Here is a 27,283-nt window from a genome sequence, read left to right as displayed (position 1 = left end):
GTGTGTGTACAAGATATATATGGGAAAGGATCTCAATCTATAGCCCAGGCCAGCCTCAAACTCACTGCAGTTCTTCTGCCTCTTGGGTTCTGGGTTTACAGTCATGGACCATCATGTACAGCTGATTGATTAAAATAAATGTTGGGGCGGGGAGCCCTCAGTTGGTAAACTGACCTGAATTCTGTCTCTGGCACCTACATAAAAAGCAAGGTGTAACAACACCACACTAGCAATTCCAGCACTTGGAATGCAAAAGACAGGAGTGTCTTGAGGGATCACTGGCCAGTCAGTCTAAACCCAAAGGATGAATTCCAGGTCCAATAAGAAATACTGTCTCAAAAAGGGAGAGGGTAACAGGAGAAACCTGACATTCATCTCTGGCACACATGAGCACAGGCACAAACATAGAAATAATAAGCAATCAAAAATATGTAAATGTCTCAGAGACTTCCACTAGGGGCTCAGGAGATGGTCAGTGAGTAAAGAGAGCATGCCACACAAGCCTGAGAACCTACTAATCCCCAGCACCATAAAAAACCCAACAATGTCCACTCCTCCACCTCTAACTCCAGCCTGGGTGAGATGGGCAAGAAGGGAATCACTGATTCCCTTCCTGATTGCCAGGGTAGATGTGTCTCAGGGATGCACAGAACAGAGTGGTGATAGAGCAGAGCACTCTCCTAGGCTCCCAGGTGTTAGACATACACTACACACACAAAAGAAAACAACACTCCCCATCTCTCATTTGTATTCTTTCTCCAACACCCTTATAAACTCAAAAAAAAAAAAAGACATAAATCCACACTTCATGCATGTAATGGCCAAACCCCACTATTTCTTCCTTTATCTACAGTACTTCCACCTCTTTCTCATCTCTGCCACCCGTGACCTTTCCTCCCTGTCTTAGCACATCTTACCAAGATCTGGAGACCACCTTCTAAGTCCTGCAAGGACTTCCTGAAACACATTCTAGGTATCCAGACTCCTCAGAAACTTCAATGTTTCCCTCCCCAAACCCAAAAAAGAAAGTTCAAGTCCCTCACAAGTTGTTCACGATTCCATCCATCCCCAGCCACACTCCCCCTCTCCTTCCTCAGCCACACTCCCCCTCTCCTTCCTCAGCCACACTCCCCCTCTCCTTCCTCAGCTTACCTTATGTAGCATTTGCTACGTCTCCTTAATGTTTGGGCCTTTTGATCCTGACTGTCCAAGAACATTTTGTTATTAACATTCTTTGCAGAGACACATCTACACTTTTTGACTCAATCTTTCTGCCTCAGCCTCCTCAAGTACCATAGCCATAGGTGTGTGCACCTATGACACTGATGATGAGTAAAATATAGTCAATAAGATTACATCTCAAAACAACATGTGGAAAGTATACTGCACATAACGTCAATGTAAGTAATAGATACTAACTAATTGTTATATTGTACCATACTTTAGGAGCAATCTTTCATATTGAACACAAGATGAAGAAATATGTCCTCTCACATGATTTTACCAAGACCTAAAATTACTAAAACCCAAGAATCCTTAACTGGGAAATGATGTCATCTTGAATTCAGTCTAAATCCACATCCAAGGCAAATTTCATTGGAAAATTACAATGTCAAGACTTAAAAACATGCTGATAACCATAGACTAGAACATCTCAGCTGGAGGAGATCTGGGCTATCAACGGGCATCAGCAATGTCCAGATATTTTGGATGAGGCAAACGGACAGTTATGATGGTAAGTACTGCTGACATCTAAGTAAGGATCACACAATACACAGAACAGCCCTTAAAACAGTTGTGACTGAAAGTGGCAATCATGCTAGGGCTGAGATATCCTATGTGAGAGGTTTCTCTAGTACTAGGCCAAAATATGAAGACCAACAAGCACCTCTCTTTCTGCCTTTAACCTCTTCTAGCTGCCTACCTTGTCTAAATGGATCCCCTGTTCTCTTTTCCTCCCCTCTCTGAACTCTCAGATCTCAGAGTCCACGCTGCACAAGGAGACAGGAAACACAACTGCTGAGTGAGAAAGCTAGGAAGTATAATCCCCTCCAGTGCAGAAGGGCTTCTATTCCAACTTGATTCTACCAGCTACTACCATTCAGGCTCTGGTTAGGAAGCAACTCCCCACTACTCACTACCATCTTTAAAGGTATGCTTAGTAGTAACATGTAGTAGCACCATCTCCAAGATAAAGGCAATAAAGAGAAAGAGGTTGCCTTTAGATTTAAAACAAGAAAAAAGAAATATGCTTAAGTCTCAACATCTTTTATCATGAGTAATCGCTTAGGGGTTTTTATTTTAAAAAATTCATACAATATGCTTTTATCATATTCTTTCCCCTCCCCATCACCTAGATTTCTTTTTTTTGTTGTTGTTGTTTTGTTTGTTTGTTTGTTTTGTTTTTCGAGACAGGGTTTCTCTGTGTAGCCCTGGCTATCCTGGAACTCACTCTGTAGACCAGGCTGGCCTCAAACTCAGAAATCCTCCTGCCTCTGCCTCCCAAGTGCTGGGATTAAAGGCGTGCGCCACCACCGCCCGGCAACAGCAACCCATCACCTAGATTTCTAATGAATTTTCTGGGCTCCAAACTTTAAAATCGCTCTTCTATGCTTAACTTCACAATGATACTGTGAAGTGCAGAGAGCACGTATCCAGACTATGGACCCCCCAGCCCAAAAAAAAAAAAAAAATGTTTGGTGGTGAATAAAAAGCACCCCGGAACAAATTATATAAAAAAAAAAAAAGGAAAGGCCTCGTGGATTTTTAAAAAGAGAAAAATGCATTTACTTGCCTTGTGTTGCGCGCGTGCGCGCGCACACACGCGCGCACACACACACACACACAAACTGTAGCTCTCTCTAGATGCAATACAAAGTAGAGAGGAGGAAAGACCCTTCCCCTTTCAGCAGAGGGTGGCCGCTTCCTAGTGAGTCCTTCTGGTCCTTCCAGACTCAAGTACTAACAGCTGTGGGGAAAGGCTCTAGCTCTTCCTCGCTCGCTCGGCAGAGCAAACCAACTCCTGCAGTAGTTCTCGACAAAACTGAGTGCCACCAGCTGCTTTGTACCAACCATCTCGACCAGGGTGTAGGAATCTGCTTTTTGAAGTCATTATTACGTATCCAAAGTCTCTGGTCTCCTGTGCACCACTGGCCCCGATCTTAAACGTGGTTCTTTCGCGGTCCTTCGTAGGACCTGAGCCCCGGCCCTTCCCAGGCAGCAATAGCCCGAGTGGGGGCACTGTCACAAGCTCCAGGCCTCAGAAAGGGCAGTACAGCCAGTAAGAATCTCATGCTGATTCTAGATCTTCACCGAGCCACTGAAAGGCCACAAGGGGGATGTCGCCCCAGTTTCATACTCACAACCACCATCTGAGCACATACTGGATGGTGAAGCCGGGTGGCAGCACCAGGTCGGTGCCCAAGCCAGCACACAGAAGCCAGGCATCCCAGACTAAGGGTGGGCGGCGCAGGACTCAGCGCCATTGCCTGGGGCGAAGGCGGACTTCGCTGCAACCAGCCCGAAGCACGTGCCTGGGCTCGCCGGTGTCCCAAAGCCCGGGACAAAGTCTGCTCCTGCCCGTTCTGCAGCTCCAGCACCCGGCACCAGCGTCTGGTGCGGTCAGGACTTGAGCACTGCCTCAAGCCAACTCCAGACCCCACCCCGATGCAGGCTAGGCCGCCCACGACTCCTGCGTGCACTCACCATTGTGGTTGACCCAGGTTGGCTTCAAGAGCTTCATTGTTCGGCCGCTGCCGGGCTGAAGCCAGAGCCGTGTCCCTCAGCACGCCTGGGCCATGGGGCCGCCGCCGCTTCCTCCCGCGCCGCCCGCCCTCCGGCCGCCGCCCACCCTTGCCCTCAGCGCCGCCGTGCCATCGCCGGCCCGCGCCCCCAGCCACCGCCACAGCCGCCTCCTGCGCTCGGCCGCCGCCGCCGCCGCCACAGCAGCATCCCCTGCGCCGCTCCTCCTCCGGCGGCTCCGGGGCAACGCCGGAAGTCACGGCGCGCACCTGCCAAATCGCCCCGGCGGGAAACCGCTCCCTACGCGGACGGGGCCGCCTCGGTTCTTCGGTAGACAGTGGGGAGGGCGGGGATACTCCGCTGGCACGGACGGGGTCGCTGGTGTGGCTCGGGGTGAGCAGGCTGGCAAAGCCTTGAGATCCCGCCCGGCGATGCAGAGCCAGGGTGGTGTCCAGGTTTCTAGTTTTGACCTCCGCGGCTCCAGCCTAGTAACTAGCTTCCGCCATCCATCAATTCACGCTATTGGGCATCTCGCGAGCATGCAGCAAACAGCAGCGGCCCTGGGCTCTGATTGCATGAATAAAAGAGGTAGCCTGGTGGAGGATAGGGTGCCAGACGGGCGCGTTTATTAGAAGAGCGGGGCGTTTGCATAGACGTAAACACAGGCCAGGCGGAGCAGAGAGCAGCAACACTGGCACTTGGGCAAGGGCGGCAGGAAAGTAACACAGCACTCACAAGAAGCGGAACGCCGGCAAAAGGACGCTACGAAGCCAGCCGCGCTTGCCCGGGGCGGGGCTGCGTCGGGGGCGGGGCCATATGCGGGCCCGCCTCTCCGAATCTCAGACCGGCGTGTTCCGGGCAGAGGCCTGCGGGACCCCACCGGGTACCTCAGGTCGGACCGCCCAGAGGCGCGCTCCCGGAAGCTGCCCGCCTGCGGGTGGCGAGAAAAGCTATGGCTACCGCTGTGATGCTGTGTGCTGCGCGGGCTGTGCGGCCTCCGAGCTGGTGAGTGGAGCCGCGGGTGGCAGAGTACTCAGGGCGCGTGCGCGGGCTTTGCACCGTAGCTGCTCGTAGGCGCTCGCAGATTATTTTTGGGATGAGTTTACCTCATCTGTTGCGGATGAAAATCCGAACTGGGAATGTACTCACAGACAGACTACTTGCCTAACAAATGTGAAACCTCAGCCCTGCCTAAGTGCTGGCCTACTCCTGCAACCCCAGCACTATGGAGGTGGAGGCTAGGTCAGAAAGTCAAGGTCATCAACAGCTGCATACCACGTGTAAAACTCTGGCTATATTACACCCTATCTTAAAAAAGAAGAAAAAAAAATCCTGCCGGAGCAAGTAAAAACTGCCCCAGTGAGAAACGGAGTTTTGAAAAATCCTTACTTTGCCCTTCCTAGCCTAATACAAATAAATTTAGGCATGGTGGATTAGCTGAGGCAAGAGAATTGCCTCAAGTTCCAGGATAGCCTGAATTAGGGAGACTTTGTCTGAAAAATGCAAAATAAATACTTACAAACATCCTCTAGGTTTTGGGAAGCCCTATAGTTATGTGTATGTGCCTTCTCTTTCCCCAAACAGTTCTTTATACATACCCTTCTCTCCTTCAGGATCCCTGGTACCTGCCAGGCACAGGTCAGACACACCCACCAGAGAGCTTCCTTGCTGTCCTTCTGGGAACTCATCCCCATGAGGTAAAATTCAACATGACCCTTAGCTCTTGGGGTCTAGAAACACATGTTTGCATATGACCAAAACAAAGCAAGACTGCCCAACCTTTGGTTAGCAAATTTCAGTCTATCGAACTAATAGTTAAATTTAAGTGAATGCCTCTGTTCTTTCAACAAGCTCTGTGCTATGATATGTATTGCTACTTGAGTAGTGTAAATAAGTAGCAGCTAGATTTAAGGACTCTTGTGTGTTTCAAAGGGCATATCTTAACTTCTGTATTTCCATAGGCTTTGCTCTTCCCTGCTCATTCTGATTCACTGAGTGGGAGGAAGTTTCAAAGACTAATAATAGTTCCTCTAGGAACTTTGGATGCTTTCTTGGGACTTGATCTAGTTTATTTTAATGCTAAAAGATTTGTTTTAAGATTTTTTTTTAGATGTGTATGTGCCTGGCATATGTATACACTTGTGTTTCAGGTGCCCTCAAAGGCCAGTCAGGGGTTACAGATCTCCTAGAGTTATAAGCAGTTGTGAGCCCCTGATGTGGATTCTGGGAACCAAAGTCCAATCTTTAAGATCTGCAGGCACTCTTAAGTGCTCAGCCATCTCTCCAGCTTCATATTTGATTGTTCCTAATGCCACATATCTCCTGGGAGGTCTGTGCCCAAAAGTAAACCAGATAATTGCCAAAGCTTTAGGACATGACTAATTTTTTAATGTGTTATGTCTGCATGTATGAGTATGTATGCATGCCTGGTACCCACAAAGGCCAGAAGAAGATCCCAGATCCCTTAAAACTGGAATTAATGATGGTAGAAAGCTACCATGTGAGTGCTGGGAACAGAACCCAGGTCCTCTGCAAGAGCAACAAGTGTTCTTAACCACTGTGCCATCTCTCTTTTAGTCTTGAAGCATTTTGTAAATCACAGATTCATTTAAAATGTGAATGAGCTTTTAATCCATTAGTTCAGCAGGTTGACTTCTCAGGGCAGGTTGAAGATACGCCTGAATCACAGAAGGACACCTCCAAGCTCAGGATGTAGCTTGGTTTATTGCATCCATGTCCTAGCATGTACAAAGCCTTAAGTTTATCCCCAGCACCATGACACCAGGAGAGGTAGAAAATGACTACACTGGAAGTCTGGAGGTAAGAGACAGTAGGATCAGAGTTCAAGGACATCCTTGACTACATAGCCAGTTCAACACAAGCCATGACTATGTAAGACTCAAAAAATAAATTAAAAAAAGTTGGGCAGCGGTTGCACAGTCCTTTAATCTCAGCAATTGGGAGGCAGAGACAATTTGAGGCCAGCCTAGTCTACAGAGTCAGTTCAGGACAACCAGGGCTATAAAGAAAAACCCCGTCTCAGTACCTCCTGCCCCCAAAAAGAAAGAAACAACACTTTCTCTTAGTGAATACCTCTCCTTCTGTGATGCTTCCTGGAAAGTAAATAAAGGACCCATACAGTCCTCGTGAAGACAGTGGACAACTTTCTTGTAGCATATAGTACAAGTATGAGGCCCTTTATTTAGCATCATATCTGTCCTGAGATTAAATGTTTGTACCCACTAGAGCAGAACCTCTACGAAAGAAGAAGAAGGTAGACCCTAGAAAGGATCAAGCAGCAAAGGATCGCTTGAAAAAGAGGATCCGAAAACTGGAAAAAGCCACCCAAGAACTGATTCCTATTGAAGATTTTATTACCCCTGTGAGGTTCTTGGATAAATCAAGGTAAGGGTTCTCCTCTGGGAGACATCCTTAATGCAAAGGAATTCCCTCAAGTAGTTCTAATTGAAGTTCATGTCTGTGATGGGAACAGGTGAGTAGGTTTGACTTGGCCCTGGCCTGAATCCTTTTCACCTTGATTGTGCTTTTTGGGATTTGGAGGAAGATACTCAAGGGAGTTTAGATCAGCTTTGCTCCAAGGGTCACGTTGTTCATTTCCGTGAGTGTTGGCTGTGACCCATGACATCAACCCTAGCTCTGTAGCCCACATCCTACCACCACAGTAGAAAACTCTCAGCCTCTTGTACAAATGTTCAGTTAGTGTGTGTTGCAGTTGTATTGTGTGTAAGATTAGCTGCTCGTGCTTTCTTTAAAAAGTGCACAGTTTATAAAACCGTACAAGTTGGGAAGCACCAGTGCTTTTCTGGTGTTCCAGGACTAAACAAGCTCTTGTCTCTAATTGGTGTTTGTCTCATTTTTCTTCTGTACTCCAGCTCACCAAAAGGAGGACTTGTCTGGGGCAGAAACAGTATAGTTCTCTCCAAGCAGCTCCTGCCGGAGGAAAGCAACTGCTGCCATGTTCTATGCTGGGTTTTTTTAAATATGTAATTATGTGTGTTGGGAATATGTTCGTATGAATACAAGTATCCTTACAGGCAGCAGATGCTCTATGGCTTGACTTCTAAGCAGTCGTTAGCCACCTAATTCTGGTACTGAGAAAGAAATTATGGTCTCTAAGAACAGTAAATGCTCTTAACTTCTGAATCCTCTCTCCAGCCCTGACATTACATTCTTAATATATCCCTAATTTTACTATTTTCCTGAGCCCTGGTTACCTGATTATGCCTGGCAGTGCTGGTGGTAGGGCAGTGCTGGTGGTAGGGCAGTGCTGGTGGTAGGGCAGTGCTGGTGGTAGGGCACTTAGGTCGTCTGCAGTCACAAGGGTCTCTCTGCAACAGGGTCAGTACTCTTTGTCCTCACACGTTTGGACTATGTGTTCACAGACAGCGACCTCAGGAGGAGCATTCTTTTGAGGAAAGTGAGCGGAGAGCTCTTCTGCTGAAGAGGTGGGCACTGTATAAGCAGCAGGAGCATAAGATGGAGAGGGACACCATCAGAGCCATGCTGGAAGCCCAGCAGGAAGCCCTGGAAGAGCTGAAACTTGAGTCTACAGAGCTATATGCCGAGGCCATAAAGCGGGACACTAGCCTATTCCCCTTTGAGAAAGAAGGGCCACATTACACGCCACCTATCTCCAACTACCAGGCCCCTGAAGGCAGGTACAATGACATCACCAAGGTGTACACACAAGTAGAATTCAAAAAATAGAACTGAAAACTGCTATTCTCAAACCATGCTGGCCCTAGGAGTCTGGACTAGCAATATAAAGTTGACTTCCCACAGATAAGTCATCCCAGGAACAAATAAAGGGTAATTAAAAATGTCTCTGTCGTTTATTTTAATCAAAATGAATTCCGCCTAAGTTTGACTGGGGTTTTCAGATGCTGGTAAAACAATGACAGAAAGACAAGAACCTTCCTTTCCAGTGGGGATGTGGCTGGAAACTAAAGATTTCAGTTGTATTCTAAGCTGTTTGCAGAAAGCATGTAATAACTCAAAGGTGAAAAGCATGCTGGGTAAGTGTGACAGAGGAAGCTGGACCTTTGCTGGGGGGCAGCTGCAAAATTTCCCCTTGGTTTGCCAAGGTGAGGAAGGGCTTTCAAGATTAGAACAAGTCAGAAACACGTTAGTGAAATCTGTTCTGGCCTCCAGAAAAGGATGAGACAGGCCCGAGACTTGCATTTGCTACAATTAATCTGAAGCAAAAAGACTACCAGGAGTTTAAGGCTATCCCCTGAGATATAATTTGAGACCCTGTCTCTGAAACAAAACCAAGACTCTAAGCTAGTGAATATAGTATTCTGCTCCAGCTGCTGTAACAAAATGCTATAGTGTGGACATATTACACAACAGGTTTTCTACAACTCCCCAAGTTGAGGTCTTCGCATGCCTGAGAGGTTGGTATCAGTCTTTGTTTTCTCATCTGATGGCACAGTCATGTTAGTGTACAACAAACTTAATGGTCTCACTGTAGCTTAACTACCTCCTTAAACACCTGGCTTCCACACTCTGGGATGCTGGGGGTTAAGACATCAACATGTGAAGGAGGGTTTGGCCCAGTGGCAATGTGGTGCCATTTTTCCCAGTGACCTGAGGTGCAACTTCAGAAAGGCTTTGGCTTCTTAAGTTCTTTAATGCAAATAAACCAGGGGAAAATTTTGTCTCACTATGAACTTAGATTATTAAGGGCTGGTGATACAACTTCATGGGAGATGGTCTAGCATATTCAAGCGTCTGGCTTTGACTCCCAGCGTCACATACCAAAAAAGAAAGAAAAGGAAAAAAAAAATTTGTTTATTGTGATTAAAGACAAATTTACTCACTTGACCATTTCTAACTGAGTGAGTTGTATGTGTCTCATGCATATTGAGAGCATATTAAGACTATTGCTATCATCTGTGTATCTCTAGGACTTTCCATTATGAAACAGAAAACTACCTATTAAAGAACTTCTGCCAGCTATGGCATATGACTGTAGTTCGAGCTACTTGGGAGACTGAGGGCTAACCTGAGCTATATCATGAAACACTCATCTTCTCAGAAAAACCACTGCCACTCTCTTTTCTGTTGCATGAGTCTGACTTGTACCTCAGTAAGTGGAATCATTATTGATCTCTGCCTATCCTAATTTCTCCAAGCATATTGCCTCTATTTATATATTTAATTTTTTAGAACACTGCTCCCAACGTGGATTCAACTAATCTTCCTGCCTCAGCCTCCCAAGTAACTACCTACTGGTATGTGCCACCATGCACATATTGTTAGATTTTTTTTTTCCCCTTCTCTGGTATGGTGTGGGGTTAAAACAGGATCTCACTGTTGTAACCCAGGCTGGCCTTGATCTCTCTCTTGTTTTGTTTTTCTCTAGGATGAATTAGGCATATGAATAAACCATATTGCCGGTGGTGGTGGCGCACACCTTTAATCCCAGCACTTGGGAGGCAGAGGCAGGAGGATTTCTGAGTTCAAGGCCAGCCTGGTCTACAGAGTGAGTTCCAGGACAGCCAGTGCTACACAGAGAAACCCTGTCTCGAAAAACCAAAAAAAAAAAAAAAAAAAAGAATAGACCATATTTTATTTCTCCATTCATCTTGCCATTGTTTCTGTGGTTTAGCTGTCAGAAACAAGGCTACTCTGATCACAGACCTCTTCAAGAACCTGCTTTAAATTCCTTTTTGAGGAAAAAGTGACAGAGATGAAAATACTGGCTTTGAGCATGCTATGAAAATGTTCTCCCATTTAACTATGTCCCCAGCTTTCTGCTTTAATTTTCTTGAATTTATTCCCAGAAAGGGAACTGCTGTTTTATGATAATTCTATTTATTTTACTTTTTTTTTAAAACACACTATGTAGCCAAAGTTGACTGTGAGTCCCTGTTCCTCCTACCTCCCAAGTACTGTACCACTGTGTCCTATTTTTGCAGAAGCCCATATGCTCCCTGAATACATTACCATCAATAGTATACAATAGTTCTGATGTTCCCATATCCCTACCAACACTTCGTTATCTATAATTACTGGTAGGGTTTTGAGTAATAGCTTTTCTCATTGGTGGGAGGTGGTCTTGTGATAGTGACCTGTATTTCCTAATGGCTACTGACATGATTTACAAATGTTTTCTCCCATTCTTTGTGTTGCCTTTTTACTATCAGTAACCTTTTTTTTTTTTATGTATATAGTATTTTCCCTTCATGTATGTCTGTATATCACTAAATTCATGGCTAATGCCTACATCCATAACTCCCCTGAAACTGAAGTTAAAAAGAGCTGTGAGCCACGATGTAGATGCTGGGAATGGAACCAAGGTCATCTACAAAGGCAACAAGTGATCTTAACCATTGTACTATCTCTCCAGACACTACTGTCAATAATCATTCAATGCACTAAAATTTACATTTACATGAAGTCCAATTTATCTTTTTCTTTCTTGGTTTTTTGTTTGTTTGTTTTTTGTTTTTTGAGACATGGTTTCTCTGTGTAGCCTTGGCTGTCCTGGAACTCACTCTGTAGACCAGGCTGGCCTCGAACTCAGAAATCCGCCTGCCTCTGCCTCCCAAGTGCTGGGATTAAAGGCGTGCGCCACCACTGCCCGGCCTCCAAAATATCACATTGATCTACTATATTGACTAAATTATGCTAACTGGACCAAATGAGCAAGAGGTAGCAACCGCTTAGGACTTGTTGGTAACATGCATGCACATCTGAGGATGGGAAATAAATCCAACCAAATTCAAGGGCCAGAGGTGAACATTTCACCGTAATGAAATTCTTAGTTTAGTGGTGTGGGGTAAAGAGAGATACTCCTTCTAAGGTGAAGGATAAGTTATTGCACCTGGCCCCTCCCACCACCAAGACAGAAGCACAGCACTTTGTGGGCCTATTTGGTTTCTGGAGATGGCACATTCTTCACTTGGGTGTGTTACTTGTAAAGCTTCTTCCACTCTACCAGAAGGAGCCATTCTCTTCTTACTGGCAGAAGAGCTAAGTGGCTATCAATCTGTGGTGCCTATTAGCATACCAAAGTTCGTGGTGGCCTCCAGAGTCCTCAGGATCACAAGTACCTGTTATTCTTTTCAAAGCTCATGCTAGCTAGCATCCTAGCTCTTCACACTTCCTCCCCTATCCTAAACTCCTGCTCATGGGCTTCCCCCTCCCCAGCTGCTCATTATCCTTATAACTCTGCTATTCTGGCTATGCTTCCTCTATGGGCCACTGTCTTTGTCTTCATCTCAGCTCTCCCCAACTTTTTCTCCTTCTCTGTGCTCTCCTCCTGGCTTCTCTCATGGCCAAGTCCAGTTTGTTGGCCATTTTCAGTCTACTATTTTCTATTTCTGCTCTGAACTCTTCTAGACACCTCTGTCTGTTCATGTTCTCTCTCTCTCTCTCCCCCCTTCTTTCTCTCTCTCTCTCTCTCTCTCTCTCTCTCTCTCTCTCTCTCTTTCTCTCATATCTACAATAAACTATACCATGGAGTAGTCCTCAGTTTATACAATCACCTTCTAAATATTTTTAAATTTTTTTGTTCTGCTTTGTTTTTGTTTTCTAATTGACTACTCTCTAGATTACAGAGACTTAAACCCAATTTACATATGATGAATTGTGAAAGGATCTCCTAATTTAGATAATACTCTCTTCTTTTTTATTTTTTTATTTTTTCAAGACAGGGTTTCTCAGTATATCTGGCTGTCCTGGAACTCACTCTGTAGACCAGGCTGGCCTCGAACTCGGAAATCCACCTGCCTCTGCCTCCCAAGTGCTGGGAATAAAGGTGTGTGCCACCACTGCCCGGCAGTACTCTCTTCTTAAAAGAGAATCACCATGAGTGCTTCCAGAGGGTCTAGCAATATAGAATTAGGTATTTCTAATCAAGGCTTATTTTAAAGCGTTTAGTTTCCACTCATGCTTCACTTAAACACTGTACATTAGTTAAGAATACCAAACTGGTGCAGTTAACCCACTAAGTGTTCAATAATCATCCTTGGAGACCTACACTGATGTGGTCAGAGGAATTAAAATAGAAAATATTTCCCTCCTTGTCTTCCGAAGGTCAACTAAGTGCCAGAAAACTGTGGAGCATCTCTCAAAATGCCCATAACTATGGAAAACCACCTTTTTTCTTGTTCAGGGAGGCATGGAGACCTCACTGAATAGACACTAACCAATGTCCAGTCTGAAAAGAGGAGAGTTAAGAAGAATAAAAGTCCTCTACACTCACATAGAAAGACTAGTGGCAAAAGACAGACTAGGGCTCCAGAGACCCCTCCCAAGTCCATGTGACCCCTGGAAACCAGATCTTCACCTGGCCCTGACAGCAAAAGTGATTAATTCTGGGACCTAGATGGTCTTAAACACCCAGAAGGAAAGTATAACCAGGATTAAAATGACCAATATGTATGTTTCTTTAACAGTCCTCACACATTACTCAACCATATAAGGCACTATTTGGACAATGGTTTCTCAGTAATGATTCTCTTCCTGGTAACAATATTTCTTTGTAGAAGAGCACTTCTCACAGATGTAATATTGGCACCCTGTGTCCTAACCATGCTCCCTGATTTAAAAAGGCTGCCAGATAGATACTCTGTCATCAGTCTACAGCTTTGGTAACTGGGTAACTTACCCAGAGTATCCAGGGTGCCATTTGAAACTTTGCTAGACCATAAAAATAACTCAAAAGCTGGAGAGATGGCTCAGTGGTTAAGAGCACAGGCTACTCTTCCAGGGGACATAGGTTCAATTCCCAGTGTTAGACTTCGGCACACAGCTTGGAATAGACAACACCAGACCAAATGGTTCCAAAGGGGAGGGGGTTTATTCAGGGCAGAGGGCAAAGGTAGAGAGAGAAACGGGAGAAGATGGTGAAGAAAGAGGAGAGAGAAGAGAAGTGGAGGCCGGCCATGACCACGTGGAGAGAGGGGGAAGGGTAGGAGGGAAGGGCGAGGGGACAGAGAAAACCTAGAGGCAAGAGAGTAAGAGAATAAGAGAGGAGGAGGCAAGCAGCCCCTTTTATGGTGGGCACGCCTACCTGGTTGTTGCCAGGTAACTGTGGAGGTGGAGTTTAGACAGAATACTAACACCCAGCGTCTACATGGCAGCTCACAACTGTAACTCCAGTTCCAGGGGATCTGACACCCTCACACCAATGCACATAAAATTTTTTAAAAAATTGAAAAAAAAAAACCTCACTAGGATTTTATCTATTTTAAATTGTCAATTAGATACTGACTTTAACTGACTTCTTTTACAAATTTCAAATGCTTGTTCCTTATGTGGAGGTTTTTGTTTTGTTTTTGTTTCTTATGCTGAGTTTGATGTAACAAACAGCTAATTACAGTTACCATATTCTTCCACAGAACTATGGTTACATGGTCCAGCCATCTGAACTATAGCACCTAACCTTATGTTAACTTTATATCTACACTTATATTAACTCCTGTTAATCTTGATGTAAACGTTTCCTCATCAACTTTGTCTCTTAATGTTCCCTACAGTGTTGTACAGTAATTTTTTCCTGATCTATGTTCTGGATCTCTGGCATTTGTTAAGTTTTGCTGTATTCTTTTAGATGGACCCTCATCTCAAGTACTTTAACTGCTACCCCTCTACATTTTCTCAGATTAAAGCAGTTAAAGAGAGACTGGTGCCAAATCCCTGAAAGCAGCTTAGGTGACCTCTGAAAGGGGAACTAATGGGCCATCAAACTCATCCTTCTTCTGGCCACTCTGGGCATTGTTTTTAGGACTCAGAACAGCTGGACTGAAGCCTCTGGCTGTACAATGAAAGGGCGGGTCTTCAGATGCCTTCCAGCCAAAGGATCCTACCTAGATCTAGATTCTCAACCACAGTTTATGGTGCCTTTGTCCTATCAGCACTGCTTCCCTCAACTCCACAGCCCTTTCTCAGGTTAACACGGCTACAGCCTCTCATTCTGAGCTGGGCTGCTGTTGCAACCTTCCTACTTCCCTGCCAGAGCCAAGTGATCAGAGCAAATCCTTCATAGTAGTATAATAGTACATTTTTGTAATTTTTCTGGTCTTGAGACAAGACCTGGCTACGCAAACCAGGCTGGCCTTGAACTCCAAATCTTCCTGACTCAGCCTTCCAAGATGAGCGTTATCAGTTGGGTAGAGGTGGTACACACCTTTAATCCCAGCACTTAGGAGGCAGAGGAAGGCTGATTTCTGAATTCAAGGTCAGCCTGGCCTATATAAAGAATTCTAAGACAGCCTGGGCTACACAGAGAAACCCTATCTCAAAACAAACAAATAAAAACAACCTATAAACATAATCCTGAATAATAAAAGAATATCTGGGGCTGGAGAGATGGCTCAGTGGTTAAGAGCATTGACTGCTCTTCCAGAGGTCCTGAGTTCAATTCCCATCAACCACATGGTGGCTAACAACCATCTGTAATGGGATATGATGCCCTCTTCTGGTGTGTCTGAAGACAACAACAGTGTACTCACATACAAAAAACAAATCTAAAAAAAAAAAATTCTCGAAGTATCACCAATCCAGATTTCAATTTCTTCTCCAGAAGTATAGTAATAAAAACAGCTTAGTATTGGCATAAAAACAGACATGTAGATCAGAAGAGTCAAATTGAATATCTAGACATAAACCCACACATCTATGGACACCTGATTTTTTACAAAAAAATAAGCTAAAAATACACACTGGGAAAGAAGAGAGCATCTTCAACAAATGGTGCTTGTTGTGGATAAGCCTGGTGCTATTTGTATTTTTGATGTTAATTCCACTCTCCTGTGAGGGGCTGCAAACAGGAGTGAGTACTAGCCGAGTAGGAGGGACTTCCGGGTTGGAGAGGGGAAGAGAGGAAGCAGGAGAGAGATTGGGGCTTTTTGGTCAGGATAGTGACAGGGCAAAATGTAGTTAGTAGGGTCTCCCGGCTTATGGTAAATCCTGGCGGATTCACCACCGGAAGATTTAAATTTAATATGGCTTACAAGATTAGCATTCTAGTTGTTGCACCCAGAGATTGAGTTACCATTGTTTCTGAACTGAATTTGGTGTGGTGTTTTTTTCTCGAGGCGACTCAACTGAGTTCCAGAGAGAAAGGTACAACGGCAAAGCATGGGTTTGCCTGAAATGCACCCCAAAGGCCATGGGGGTTTTGAAGCATGGGGGTGGTAAGGACCTGCCAATGAGAACCTAGCGATCTGGGTGGAGATACTTTGGGAGCCACCAGGCCAGAGAGTCTTCCGAGACTAGAACACCCCGCTGGTGCCCTGTGACCTGCCGGTGCTAGGCATAGCGCTGAAACTTGCTGTTCTTTTTTAATATTTCCTGCAACAGGTGCTAGCCAAACTGGATGGCTGAATCCAGTTTGGAATTCACTCTAGGGCAGGATCCCAAGTGCTGGGATTAAAGGCATGTGCCACTTCTACCCAGCTGATAACGCCAATCTTGGAAGGCCCAGTCAGAGGATTTTGAGTCAGGAGGAATTGCATAGAAGAATGCAAATAGATCCATATTTATCACCCTGCACAAAACTGAACTCCAATTGGGTCAAGGACCTCAACATAAGAGCAGATACTCTAAACCTGGTAGAAGAGAAGTGAGGGAATGATCTTGAACTCACTGGCACAGGAAAAGACTTTCTGAACAGGCACTAGGATCAACAAGTAATAGATGGTGTGCCAGGAAGTGTTTATGAACCCCAGAAGACCACCACGGAGCCATCTCTGATGCAATAGCGTTAGGGTCTCTTTATTACAGGCTCAGGCTTGGGCTCTCTTCCAACCCAACCCTGACACAGCAGGGCAGGAAGGGACAGTGGAGCCACCTTGAACCTGCAGCAAGACAAGTTTTTATAGAAAAATAGAGCAAGCGAGAGAGTGAGGGAGGGGTTCCAGTCTGGCAAGCATCTCATAGAATGACTATAAACCAACAGGTGGGTACTCTCAAGCAAGACTGTACAATCACAAATGATCTGAAGGTACATCTGAAACAATCAAACTAATTTTTGATTAACTGTTGGCTAGGAAGTAGCTACAGAGTAACTCTGGCCAAGGACAAGCCTTAGGCCGGCTCCTTCTTGGTACATGGGTGCAGCTTAGGTTCTGCTGCAGGGTAAGTTCTCAGGATTTTTTTTTGTTGTTGTTGTTCATGGAGGCCAGTCCCAAGATGGAGTAGGTTTGGCCTCTCTCTCTCTCTTTTTTTTCTTTTTTTTGGGGGGTGGGGGTGGGGGGGGTGTTTCGAGACAAGGTTTCTCTGTGTAGCCCTGGCTGTCCTGAAACTCACTCTGTAGACCAGGCTGGCCTCAAACTCAGAAATCCACCTGCCTCTGCCTCCCAAGTGCTGGGATGGATTAAAGCCGTGCACCACCACTGCCCGGCTAGGTTTGACCTCTCAATGGGACCTTGTGAAACTGAGATGCTTCTGTATGATAAAGGACACTCCTGTCACTTGAACAAAGTGGCAAGTTACAGAATTGGAAAAGGTCTTCACCAATTACTTATCCCACAGAAGGTAAATATCTAAAATATTTCAAATACATAAAGATCTCAAAAAATAACCAGGAAGTTTTGTCAGTGCCTTTAATTCCAGCACTCTAGAGGCAAAGGCTCCAGATCTCTGAGTTCAAGGTCACCCTGGTCTACAGAGCAGGTTGCAGGACAGCCAGGACTAAACAGAGAAACCCTGTCTTGAAAAACAAAACAAATAAACACTTGAAAAACAAACCAAACAAAACAACTCAAAAAGTTTGAACATCAGGGCTGTAGAGCTGACTCAGTGGTTAAGAGCACTGGCTCACATCCATCTGTAATGGGATTCAGTGCCTTCTTCTGATGTACCTGAAGACAGTGACAGTGTACTCACATACCTTAAAATAAATAGATAATTTTTAAAAATAGGGCACAGAGAGCTCTCAAAGGATGAAACACAAATGGCTGAGAACCACTTTAAAACTGTTCAACATCCTTAGCCATCAAGAAATACAAATTAAAACTGCCAGCACTTGGGAGGCAGAGGCAGGTGGATTTCTGAGTTCGAGAGTTCGAGGCTAGCCTGGTCTACAGAGTGAGTTCCAGGACAGCCAGAGCTACACAGAGAAACCCTGCTGGGATTAAAGGTGTGCATTTTTAAAAGTTGCTTTTCCTACTAACAGCCTTCCTATTGAAATAGGTAAACTCACAAACAAGTTTCAATGGGGAAAAAAAACAAACTCAAAACTACCATACTGTTGTTGCTGACTTTTAAAAATGCTTTTTGCTATTCCATTATGCTCTAATGATTAAGAAAAAAAAAAGGGCCGGGCGGTGGTGGTACATGCCTTTAATCCCAGCACTTGGGAGGCAGAGGCAGGTGGATTTCTGAGTTTGAGGCCAGACTGGTCTACAGAGTGAGTTCCAGGACAGCCGGGGCTACACAGAGAAACCCTGTCTCAAAAAACCAAAAAAAAAAAAAAAACTCTCAAACTCAGAAATTCGCCTGCCTCTGCCTCCCAAGTGCTGGGATTAAAGGCGTGCACTACCACTGCCCAGCCAAGAAAATAGTTTTGTCCTTACCGGAGGAAGAGAATAGCAATGCAAGATGAATGCAATGTTAAAATGATGGATATGTCTGGATAAAAAAGAAAGATTAAAAGTTCATACAAGCTGTAAAAACAGTTAAGATAGCTGGGTGTTTCCAGAATGGAAAGGAAGAGAGGAAGGTTTATGCAAGTTGTGAAGGTGTTAGCTGAAGGTATGTGCAAGAGGAGACTTAAAGGTGATATACAGATGTTAAAAGTTCAGAGTGTCACATACCAGTGTTAAACCTCTATGTAAAACAATGGAGTTTCAAGAATAATCAACCTGTAAGTGCCAGCCACTACGGCTTTACAAAAACAATTAAAATTATCAGACACAGCCTGATCTCTTTTGGTCATTTAAAACTTGTTTACTTCTCATTTAAAACTTGTTTACTCCCAGCACCTGGGAGGCAGAGGCAGGCAGATCTCTGAGTTCGAGGGTTCGAAGCCAGCCTTGTCTGCAGAGTGAGTTCCACGACAGCCAGGGCTACACAGAGAAGCCCTGTCTCAAAAAAAACAAACAAAAAAAATTGTTTACTTTTACTACAACTGACACACGTGAGGTGCTGAGCCACTTGCCAATGGTGACTGCTTTCTCTAGAATGAGTTCTTGGACACAGATCAACAGACAACAGTCCTCCTGATTCATCTAAGACTTTTAACTCCTGTCGTCAATTTTGAAAAATTCACGTCTCTCTCTCTCTCTCTTTTTTTTTTTTTTTTAAGACAGGGTTTTTCTGTGTACCCCTGACTGTCCTTGAATTCATTCTACAGACCAGTCTGACCTCAAACTCAGAGATCCTCCTGCCTTTGCCTCCTGATTGCTGGGATTAAAGGTTTGAGCCACCATACTCAGCTACACTTTAATTAAAAATTGTTGCTCTCAATTTTATATTAGTATCTACAAAGCAGTATTATAAAAAAGCAAGAAGAGACACATATAGCAGCACATACTTTTAATTCCAACACTTGTGAGGAAGAATCAGCTGGATCTCTGTGAGTCCAAGCCAAGCCTGGCCTACATAGTGAGTTCCAGTCCAGCCAGGGCTATGTAGAGTAACCGTCTCAAAAAGGGAGGTGGGGTGGGCAAGAAGTTTTAACCAAATTCATGGTTTTATCTAAGTTTCCTCAAGGATTTAGCTCTTACTTCCTTCATAACTTGGATCCAGGCTCCACATCTGGACTTCCTTCCATAGACTTTCTCTGAATTCCAGCAGGATTAATAAAACTGTACCATAAACTGGTACTGAGAAACCAGAACTTTTGACTTCAGAGTCCATCTTAGAGAATTTTAACTAAGGTTGACCTCAAGTTAAATATCAGGCCAGTACCTAGCACCAGTTTCCAGGTTATTCCCCAACAAATCTGTCCCTCCAGGTTACAAGTCTGTCCCTGGCACGTCACTGTCTAACAACCACCAATCAGGAGGAAAACAGAAATTAAGTTAATAGTTTGGTTCCCAGCACCAGCCAGTTATGGTAAAGGCCATAATGGCTCTGTTGTGAATTAGTTCTAATGCTTTGTCTTCATGTAGCTCCCAAAAACTACTCTTCCAGACACTGAGGGTCCCCGACCCCAGCTGGCTTTGATTGGTGATAAAGAGTTGCCGTTCAGCAATGGCTGAGCAGGAAGATGGAGGTCAGACTTTTAAATTGCACCGGCAAGGGACTGAGGGGTAGAAGGACAGAGAGAATGGCCATGATGGGAACGCAGAGTGATGAGAATTAAAGGTCCACCAACATATAAGAATCCGAGGAAGCAGCCCCAGGGGCCACTCCCCAACTTGGGTCCAGGGAACCAAAGCTAAAAAATAGCTTTAGAAAATGTTGACTCAGAAATATCAGAGGGGAGTGTGTGCTAGCCACAGAAAGATTAGAAGTGCCTAGCTATTGAACTATGAAGACACATTAAAAATAACACTGTGTGTGTGTGTGTGTGTGTGTGTGTGTGTTCATTCACAAATCCAGAGAGCTCTGGTGGCTGGCTAGAAACATGACTCTGCAGGCGCATAGAGCAGATTACTTATTCAACCACTACAGATGGCATGCAACGTGGTAGACAAGAACTCACTTTTAAAAATTAATTGCAGATTGCCGAATGGAATGCACACGGCACGATTTAAGATTAGGAGGGGGGAGAACTAGTTTCTCAGTGAGAGGAGCTGAATCACGTGATTCCCACGCTGAGGAAGTAGAACAAAGGAACACGGGGATGTATGCAGCCCTTCTAGCTGCTTCAGGGTTGGGGCTCCAAGGTGCTGGGAGCTCTGCCCTGCTGTGCAGAGACACAGTGCACAAGGCAGAGAGCCAGTCAGACGGGACCAAATGATCAAAGGACAGAGAGCAATAAAACTTGATTTATGCCGGGCAGTGGTGGTGTACACCTTTAATCCCAGCACTTGGGAGGCAGAGGCAGGTGGATTTCTGAGTTCGAGGACAGCCTGATCTACAGAGTGAGTTCCAGGACAGCCAAGGGTATACAAAAAAAAAAAACCCTGTCTCAAAAAACAAAAAAAAAAAAAAAAAAAAACAAATTTTTTTATTTAATTGTTTTTTAAGGATAGAAAGGAATATAATGGTAATTGTTTAAATGTTCTTAAGTATACATGGAATAAATAAATCAAGGCCTTTGATCTCAAGTGTAGGAAATAAAGGCAAGGAGGGAGAATAGAAGGAATGAGAAAAATGAATTAAAATAAATTTTAAAATGTCTATGCCAGGGCAGCTCTTGGGATCTTTGAAAATGGTCTACGTGGGATTTACGGGGTTACTCAGCCTGGTGTGACAAAAATAGACCCGGGAAATAGGCTTATACAAGTAAGAAGAAGGGAATTTAATTAAAGTTAAATACATAGATGAATAAATACTTTGAGGCTTTTTATCTTAAATTGTAAGTCAAAAAGAAGGGGATAGGGACCCTAATCTGTCTCAGACAGTAGAAACTTAGGGCTTGGTCTCACTATGAAAAATTAATTGTGTAAGAACAAAACAGGAGATAGTGGAGGAGCCCTATCCCAACTGACAATATTTGTTTATATTGTTCTAATTAATATGAATTGTTTTAATTATCAAAATGAAGACGAGTATAAGATTGGTGGTATTTATGATATTAAAAATCTCCTGGGAGAGAGGTTGAGCTATTAAATTAATTTCATCTATACTTTTAATGATTTCTTGTTACTGGGCCAAGGACATGCTGTTTCAGGAGAGAGGCTCTGTATTTGTGTTTACAGGAAAAAAGAAAAGATTTTGGACCCCTTCTAGAATGATATGGATCAGATATGACAGGGGAAGACTTTTCTGTGTCTTGGCTACAGAAAAGAAAAATTTGAGAAAATCAAACAGGACAGGTAACTTGATTTGCTGATTCCTCAACATGGGAACAGCCCAGTAACTGGCTTAGACATGAAAGTGTCTCTGGCTAAAACTTCAGCTAAATCTTGTTGGTTATGAAATCCTTAAGATTCTTGGTGCCCTCCTTCATATGGCATGAATGAAGATTTATTACGATTGGTTATTGATCAAATCAATTCATAAAATTATAGTTGTCTTTCACCTGCTCAAAGAAGGAACAAAATTAATCCTTAGCTGATCTATATGAATATCCTAATAGTACTAAAATTTTGTTTGTGAGATTCATATATTATAGAATGTATACCTTTGGCAAGACTCATCTTTGGGGATGCTGAGTGGACATGCTGTTCCAGCCCCTGCTTCCTGGTGCTGTACAGAGACTTGCTTCAAGAACAGCTTCAGGAATTGCTGCTGATTCCCCATGGACTCAGCTCATCCAGCCTTTCAGATAGATCCAGTAAGAACTTCTGTCAAGCCCTGAGCCTTCTAAGCAGACAGACTGGATAACAGATGCTAAATCTAGCTTTCTTAAATCTAACCAAATTTTCTAACTTCCTTACCCCTCCCCTTTTAAAGAATTTTTGTTGCCCTTCTTCAGCAGGAAGAAGTCGTGGAGAGGCATCATCCCAATCCCTTGGGTTTGGGTCTCCAGTTATGGTTATTTTATAAATTAAAGATAGGTTGTCATTTTAAGGGATAATTTGGAAATGGTCATAATTGTGAACAGGAAGGAAATAGAAGGGATGGATTACTAAATGTATTCTTTTTTTTTGTTTTTTTTGAGACAGGGTTTCTCTGTGTAGTCCTGGCTGTCCTGGAACTCACTCTGTAGACCAGGCCTAAATTTATTCTTAAGCAAAGCATTATATAGCCACAAACTTACATTGGTAGAAATCTTTATAATTGATGCAAAATTGAAGTTATAATTTCTTATCTTAGTATAGAATTTATATATTGATACAAATTTAAGGTTTTTATCTGCATATATTGTTACAAAATTTGAAATTAATATTGTTACTCTCTCTCTTTTTTTTTTTTTTTTTTCGAGACAGGGTTTCTCTGTGTAGCCCTGGCTGTCCTGGAACTCAACTCTGTAGACCAGGCTAGCCTCGAACTCTCAAACTCAGAAATCCACCTGCCTCTGCCTCCCAAGTGCTGGGATTAAAGGTGTGCGCCACCACCGCCCGGCCTAGCAACAGTTCTTAACCTGTGGTTTCTTGACGCCTTTGGGGGTTGAACGGCCCTTTTACAGGGGTTGCATATCAGATATCCTGCATATCAGAAATTTACATTCTGATTTATAACAGTTACAAAATTACAGATATGAAGTAGCAATGAAAATAATGTTATGGTTTGGGTGTTACTACGACATGAGGAACTGTTTTAAAGGGTCAAAGCATTAAGAAGATTGAAAGCCACTGAGCTAGGGTTATCTGAAAGGAGGGAATATTAGTTGACAAAAAAATGCTGCTATAAATTCCAGCTGTAGAGCATTTTCTTAATTAGTAATTGATGGGGCGGGTCCAGCCCTTGGTGGGTGGTGCTATCACTGGGCTTTTGGTCCTGAGTTCTCTAAGCAGGCTGAGCAATCCATGAGGAGCAAGCCAGTAAGCAGCACCCCTTCATGGCTTTTGCATCACCTCCTGCCTCTGGCTTCTGCCCTGTTTGAGCTTCTATCCTGATTTTGGAATACAATGTGAAAATGTAAGCTGAATAAATCCTTTTCTCCCCAGCTTGCTTTTGGTCATGGTGTTTCATTGCAGCAATAGAAACACTAATTAGGACAGGTATAAAGTGTAACATGGCTTTAATTTTCAGGTTGCTCTTGGAATCAAACATGTGAAACAGCTTTTTTTAAAATACGTTAACAATGAGAAATCAGGAGGCCTAAATCCCATATTCCTTGGACCTGAATTCTGTCTCTCTCTGCCATGGGACTTGGATTTCTTGACTCCAGACTCTTTGGTTCCTGCAATCCTGTGTGTGTGTGTTTATTTATTTATTTATTTATTTATTTATTTATTGCAAATCTGCAAAACCAGAAAGCATTGCTAGTACAGAGGGGTAAGTTGCCCTGCCCACTGAGCATGCTCTACTGTGTTTCCAGGGAAGCTGAGCAAGTATGAGCTCCATACTTGGATAAATGATAATCACCAAACAAGACATTGCAGTCCATCCCTCATGGTCAAGGAGCGTCGCTCTGTCAGAATAAGGTAGTCTAGCAACTTTATTCTGACTACTGTGCTCTCGATCCACACAAGTCAGGGCCACTACTGTGTACTTGAGATTTCCACACCTCAGGACTGCCACCTCTCAGGGGTCTTCTCAGGGGAGGTGGCATGAACAGGATGGACCCACCTGACTGCTCACAGACACCTGCCTCAGTGCTTAGCGTCCTGCATGTGGACACAGGTGTCCTTCAGAGTATCAATCACAGTGATGAGATGCCCAGATCCAGTGGGTAGTAGGCAGTTAGAGCTGGAAATGCCTTGCTCTGTGTTCCAGGTCAAGTAAGAGCCAGTTAAAGTCTAAGTCAAGGGTAGGGTTGCAGTTGCTTGTCACTTGTCCTTCTCCTGTGGAAGAGGGAGGTTCCAGTCTGCAGGAGGCCTCTGCCTCAAGGCCCATACCAGGGTGTGCTTCTGAGTAGTCTGGACCCGAGCCTGCTCGCTCTCACAGAGGGATTGCTGTACAAATGAGACTTGGTCACTTACTGCTGCACAACTGGATTCTAGGGTCCTTAGTACTGCTGCATGGCACCTATATCATCCTCTTCCTCAGCACTCTTCTGAAGAGAGGAACAAACGGGAGCATACGGTACACACAAGCTCAGCTGCTTCTACACAACACTCTGACAACTGTTCTGTTTAGGCACACACAGATCCAGGACATTCTTTCTGCATATCACAAGTCATCGTACTTTAGCAGTTTTATTTTGTGTTCTCTGAATTTTTTTAGAGAGGGTCTCAAGTAGCCTAGGCAGGCCTCAAGATCACTACGTATGACCGTCAATTCTGAGGCTGTTGTCGCCACCTCCTGAGTGCTGCAATTATAAGTATGTACAGCCATGTGCAGTCTCTGCCTTCAGCCATGCAAAACACCCGCTAAGCCTCAGCAACAGTGGACCTGAGGGTGTGGAGCCCGTCACCTGCCTCGTCTGGGAGTGAGGACACTCAGTGGGGAAGAGAGAGCAGTCTAAAGTTACTGTTGGACTCTGCACAGGGTGTGTGTAAAAGGTGCCTCTCCCATCCCACCAGCTTCTTTTAGCCACTACTAACAGGGACACTGGACAGTGTATTATGACAGGGCTGAGTCTGGCGAAGTGTCAGGTGCTATCTAAGCCTCTTTACAAATGTTCTTAAACTGGGAGCAATAGTATTCCCAACAGTTGATGGGCAAAGCCAAAAGGATCTGAAGTTTCAAACCAGCCTGGGCTATGATCCTGTCTCTAAAATGATCATTATTGCTTAAGAAGCAAATAAGGGCTGAGTATGTTAGTGAATGCCTGTAATTCCAGCACTCAGGAGCTGCAGACAGTCCAAGTTCATGGAGAGATCTGGCCTCGGTGTATAAGGTGGGAAGTGACAAAGAAGACACCTGGTGTCAGCAGAGGGGCTCTCTACATGCAATTTATGCACATGTATACACATGCATGCCACACACACACACACACACACACACACAAAGACTTTAAAAAAAAATTGTACGAGCTGGAGAGATCCCTCAGCAGTTAAGAGCAGTTAAGTTAATCTAAGCAGTTAAGATTCCCAGCACTCAGACACCAGCTCACAACCATCTGAAACTCCAGTTCCAGACAATCCTCAGGCAGTAGAGTCACATGGTACAGATATATATGCGAATAAAAGTACTTTAAAAATTGTAAAGAAGTCAGGTGGTTGTGGCATATGCCTTTAAGGAGGCAGAGGCAGGTGGATCTCTTGAATTCAAAACCAGCCTGGTCTACAGAGTGAGTTCCAGGACAGCCAGAGCTACACAGAGAAACCCTGTCTGGAGAAAAAACAAAAAGGTAAAGAAATAATTGCTTCTGTGTTCTGAGTTTCACAGTGAATTGCTTTTTCGTGACCCTGGCCATTTCTCTATCCAGAAACATCTTTGTTTCTTACACTAATTTATGATAGCTGACATATAGTTACAGACAGTATGTTTCCAATCTCTTGCCATACAAAGAAGCTTTCCACCATGTTTTTTACTTTTGCCATGTTTCTGTCTATTGGTTTGGTTTTGTTTCAGCAACGTGTTTTCCACATTGGTTTGCTGAGTTTCAGAATGCTCACATATTTAACACCAATCACTTGTTCCTTTATGCTCTCTCCTCTGCTGTGTCCTGGAGTTTTCTTTCTCCCTTCTCCATCATACTATCCAGGAAAGCAATGCCATACTTCAGACAATGCCAGACAGCAGTGTGCCCCAGGAAAGTTAGGGCTCCCCTTATCACCCTGCATCAGGAATTGCCCACTATTTGTTTAATGAATGGATACTGGGAGCCACCTGTGTCTTAGTTATGTCCTAGGCTTTGAATCACTCTCACCTGGAGGTAGGAGGGAGGCTCACCGACTCAGGAAGCCCACTAAATTTAGGAGCAAGAAGCTTAGAGATTTAAAATATCACCAGCGCTCTCCCCAAAACTATAAAAAAACAGTAACAAAGGCTGGAAGAGGAGAGAGACTCGGGAACTGCTTGGATGCTTTTGCTTTCCAGGGATCACCCGTGTTGGGTCTTCGGGTAATGCTGCTGCTTCAGAGAGTCACCCATGCTTCTATAAGTGACTCAAGGAAGTTACTGCTCATCAAGCTAGATTAAGTGGAAGCCTTTCTTTGGTCCCATCCCGCATTCTACATGCAATCTAGAGTAGAGGTTTCTTCACATCGCCCAGGAAAAGGACTACCTCCAGCAACAGCCTTCATACTGGTCTCTCTGTCCTCTACAGTACCCTTCACACTGAGATCCAGACTGACCTGCCAAAGGTAACTCAATTGACACGTGCTGGAAAACTTGTAGGTACTCCCAGGCTCATTCCTATACACTATAGTCCACTCTCATACTCCGGGAACCTTGGCTTTTCTCCTCTTTCGTCCTGTCCCCAAGGGCTGGATGAAGGGGGGCTCGCTGACAAGCTGATGACTCGAACGCTAGAATGTTGTCCTTCCTCTCTCCAAGCCTCTATATACCTCCCTTCCTTCTGCGCCCCTCCCCCCGTAATTGACGCGGTCTAAAGTCCCGTTGATAACGCATTTTGGGGTACTCAGGAGGGGAACACGGGGCGGGGGGTGCCCCGAAGGATCTGCGCACACATCCACACCCTGCGCGCACCTGGGCCTCGGCGCTGTGGCTCTCCTCCCACTCGCGGCAGCTGATCAGGTCGCGCAGCCACTGCCTGCAATCCGGCCGCTGGCCGTGGACGTAGTAGTGGTGTAGGACGTGCCCGGCGCTGCGGCAGAGCTCCCACTCAGCACGGTAGACTTCGCACGGCCGGGGAGGCTGCGGGGAGAGACAGTGGAGAGCGCGGGCAGACCCCATAGCCTGACCCCACCCAGCCCAGGAGCCCAGAACACTCACCTGCCAGCTGCCTGCGACCGCCATGCTCAGGCCCCGTGTGACTGACAGAGACATGAAC

General features: G+C 44.6%; 3 protein-coding genes across 6 annotated transcripts in view; 1 reads left to right on the top strand and 2 right to left on the bottom strand.

The window, feature by feature from the left end:
* Positions 1-4,520, bottom strand: part of LOC114623794 (protein HIRA) — an 81,501-nt gene extending 76,981 nt beyond the window's left edge. Inside the window, exon 1 of the mRNA XM_028770495.1 lies at positions 3,706-4,520. Within this exon, the coding sequence (XP_028626328.1) occupies positions 3,706-3,742 (37 nt within the window). The 5' untranslated portion in view covers positions 3,743-4,520. The remainder of the gene's footprint in view (positions 1-3,705) is intronic.
* Positions 4,521-4,586: 66 nt separating this feature from the next.
* Mrpl40 (mitochondrial ribosomal protein L40) lies at positions 4,587-8,586 on the top strand. The gene is made up of 4 exons (XM_028770505.1): positions 4,587-4,746; positions 5,355-5,438; positions 6,988-7,146; positions 8,145-8,586. The coding sequence occupies exons 1-4, from the start codon at positions 4,694-4,696 to the stop codon at positions 8,467-8,469; spliced, it is 621 nt and encodes a 206-aa protein (XP_028626338.1). The 5' UTR covers positions 4,587-4,693; the 3' UTR covers positions 8,470-8,586.
* Positions 8,587-23,441: 14,855 nt separating this feature from the next.
* On the bottom strand, positions 23,442-27,250 carry CUNH22orf39 (chromosome unknown C22orf39 homolog). 4 transcript variants are annotated; one of them, XM_028770501.1, is made up of 3 exons: positions 26,980-27,250; positions 24,363-24,436; positions 23,442-24,224 (listed from the first exon to the last, which is right to left on the bottom strand). In XM_028770501.1, the coding sequence occupies exons 1-2, from the start codon at positions 27,247-27,249 to the stop codon at positions 24,389-24,391; spliced, it is 318 nt and encodes a 105-aa protein (XP_028626334.1). In that variant the 5' UTR covers position 27,250; the 3' UTR covers positions 23,442-24,224; positions 24,363-24,388. The 4 variants fall into 4 exon arrangements, with proteins under 4 accessions (XP_028626334.1, XP_028626333.1, XP_028626332.1 ...); XM_028770500.1 differs by lacking the exon at positions 24,363-24,436 and having other exon boundaries at positions 23,442-24,335; positions 26,980-27,147; positions 27,226-27,249; XM_028770499.1 differs by lacking the exon at positions 24,363-24,436 and having other exon boundaries at positions 23,442-24,335.
* Between the last annotated feature and the right edge of the window lie 33 nt (positions 27,251-27,283).

This window comes from Grammomys surdaster, unplaced genomic scaffold, assembly GCF_004785775.1.
Source record: "Grammomys surdaster isolate TR1022 unplaced genomic scaffold, NIH_TR_1.0 202, whole genome shotgun sequence".
In the NCBI taxonomy this organism is placed as follows: Eukaryota; Metazoa; Chordata; class Mammalia; order Rodentia; family Muridae; genus Grammomys; species Grammomys surdaster.
This window is presented reverse-complemented; position numbering and strand designations above follow the sequence as displayed.

Excerpts from the sequence above, each read along its gene's own strand:
- Mrpl40 (XM_028770505.1), top strand. The coding sequence starts at position 4,694 with ATGGCTACCGCTGTGATGCTGTGTGCTGCGCGGGCTGTGCGGCCTCCG. Across the intron at positions 4,747-5,354 it reads GCTGTGCGGCCTCCGAGCTG|GATCCCTGGTACCTGCCAGG; the intron begins GTGAGTGGAGCC and ends TCTCTCCTTCAG. Across the intron at positions 7,147-8,144 it reads AGGTTCTTGGATAAATCAAG|ACAGCGACCTCAGGAGGAGC; the intron begins GTAAGGGTTCTC and ends ATGTGTTCACAG.
- CUNH22orf39 (XM_028770499.1), bottom strand. The coding sequence starts at position 27,249 with ATGGCGGTCGCAGGCAGCTGGCAGGTGAGTGTTCTGGGCTCCTGGGCT. Across the intron at positions 24,336-26,979 it reads GCCACAGCGCCGAGGCCCAG|CAATCCCTCTGTGAGAGCGA; the intron begins GTGCGCGCAGGG and ends TCATTTGTACAG.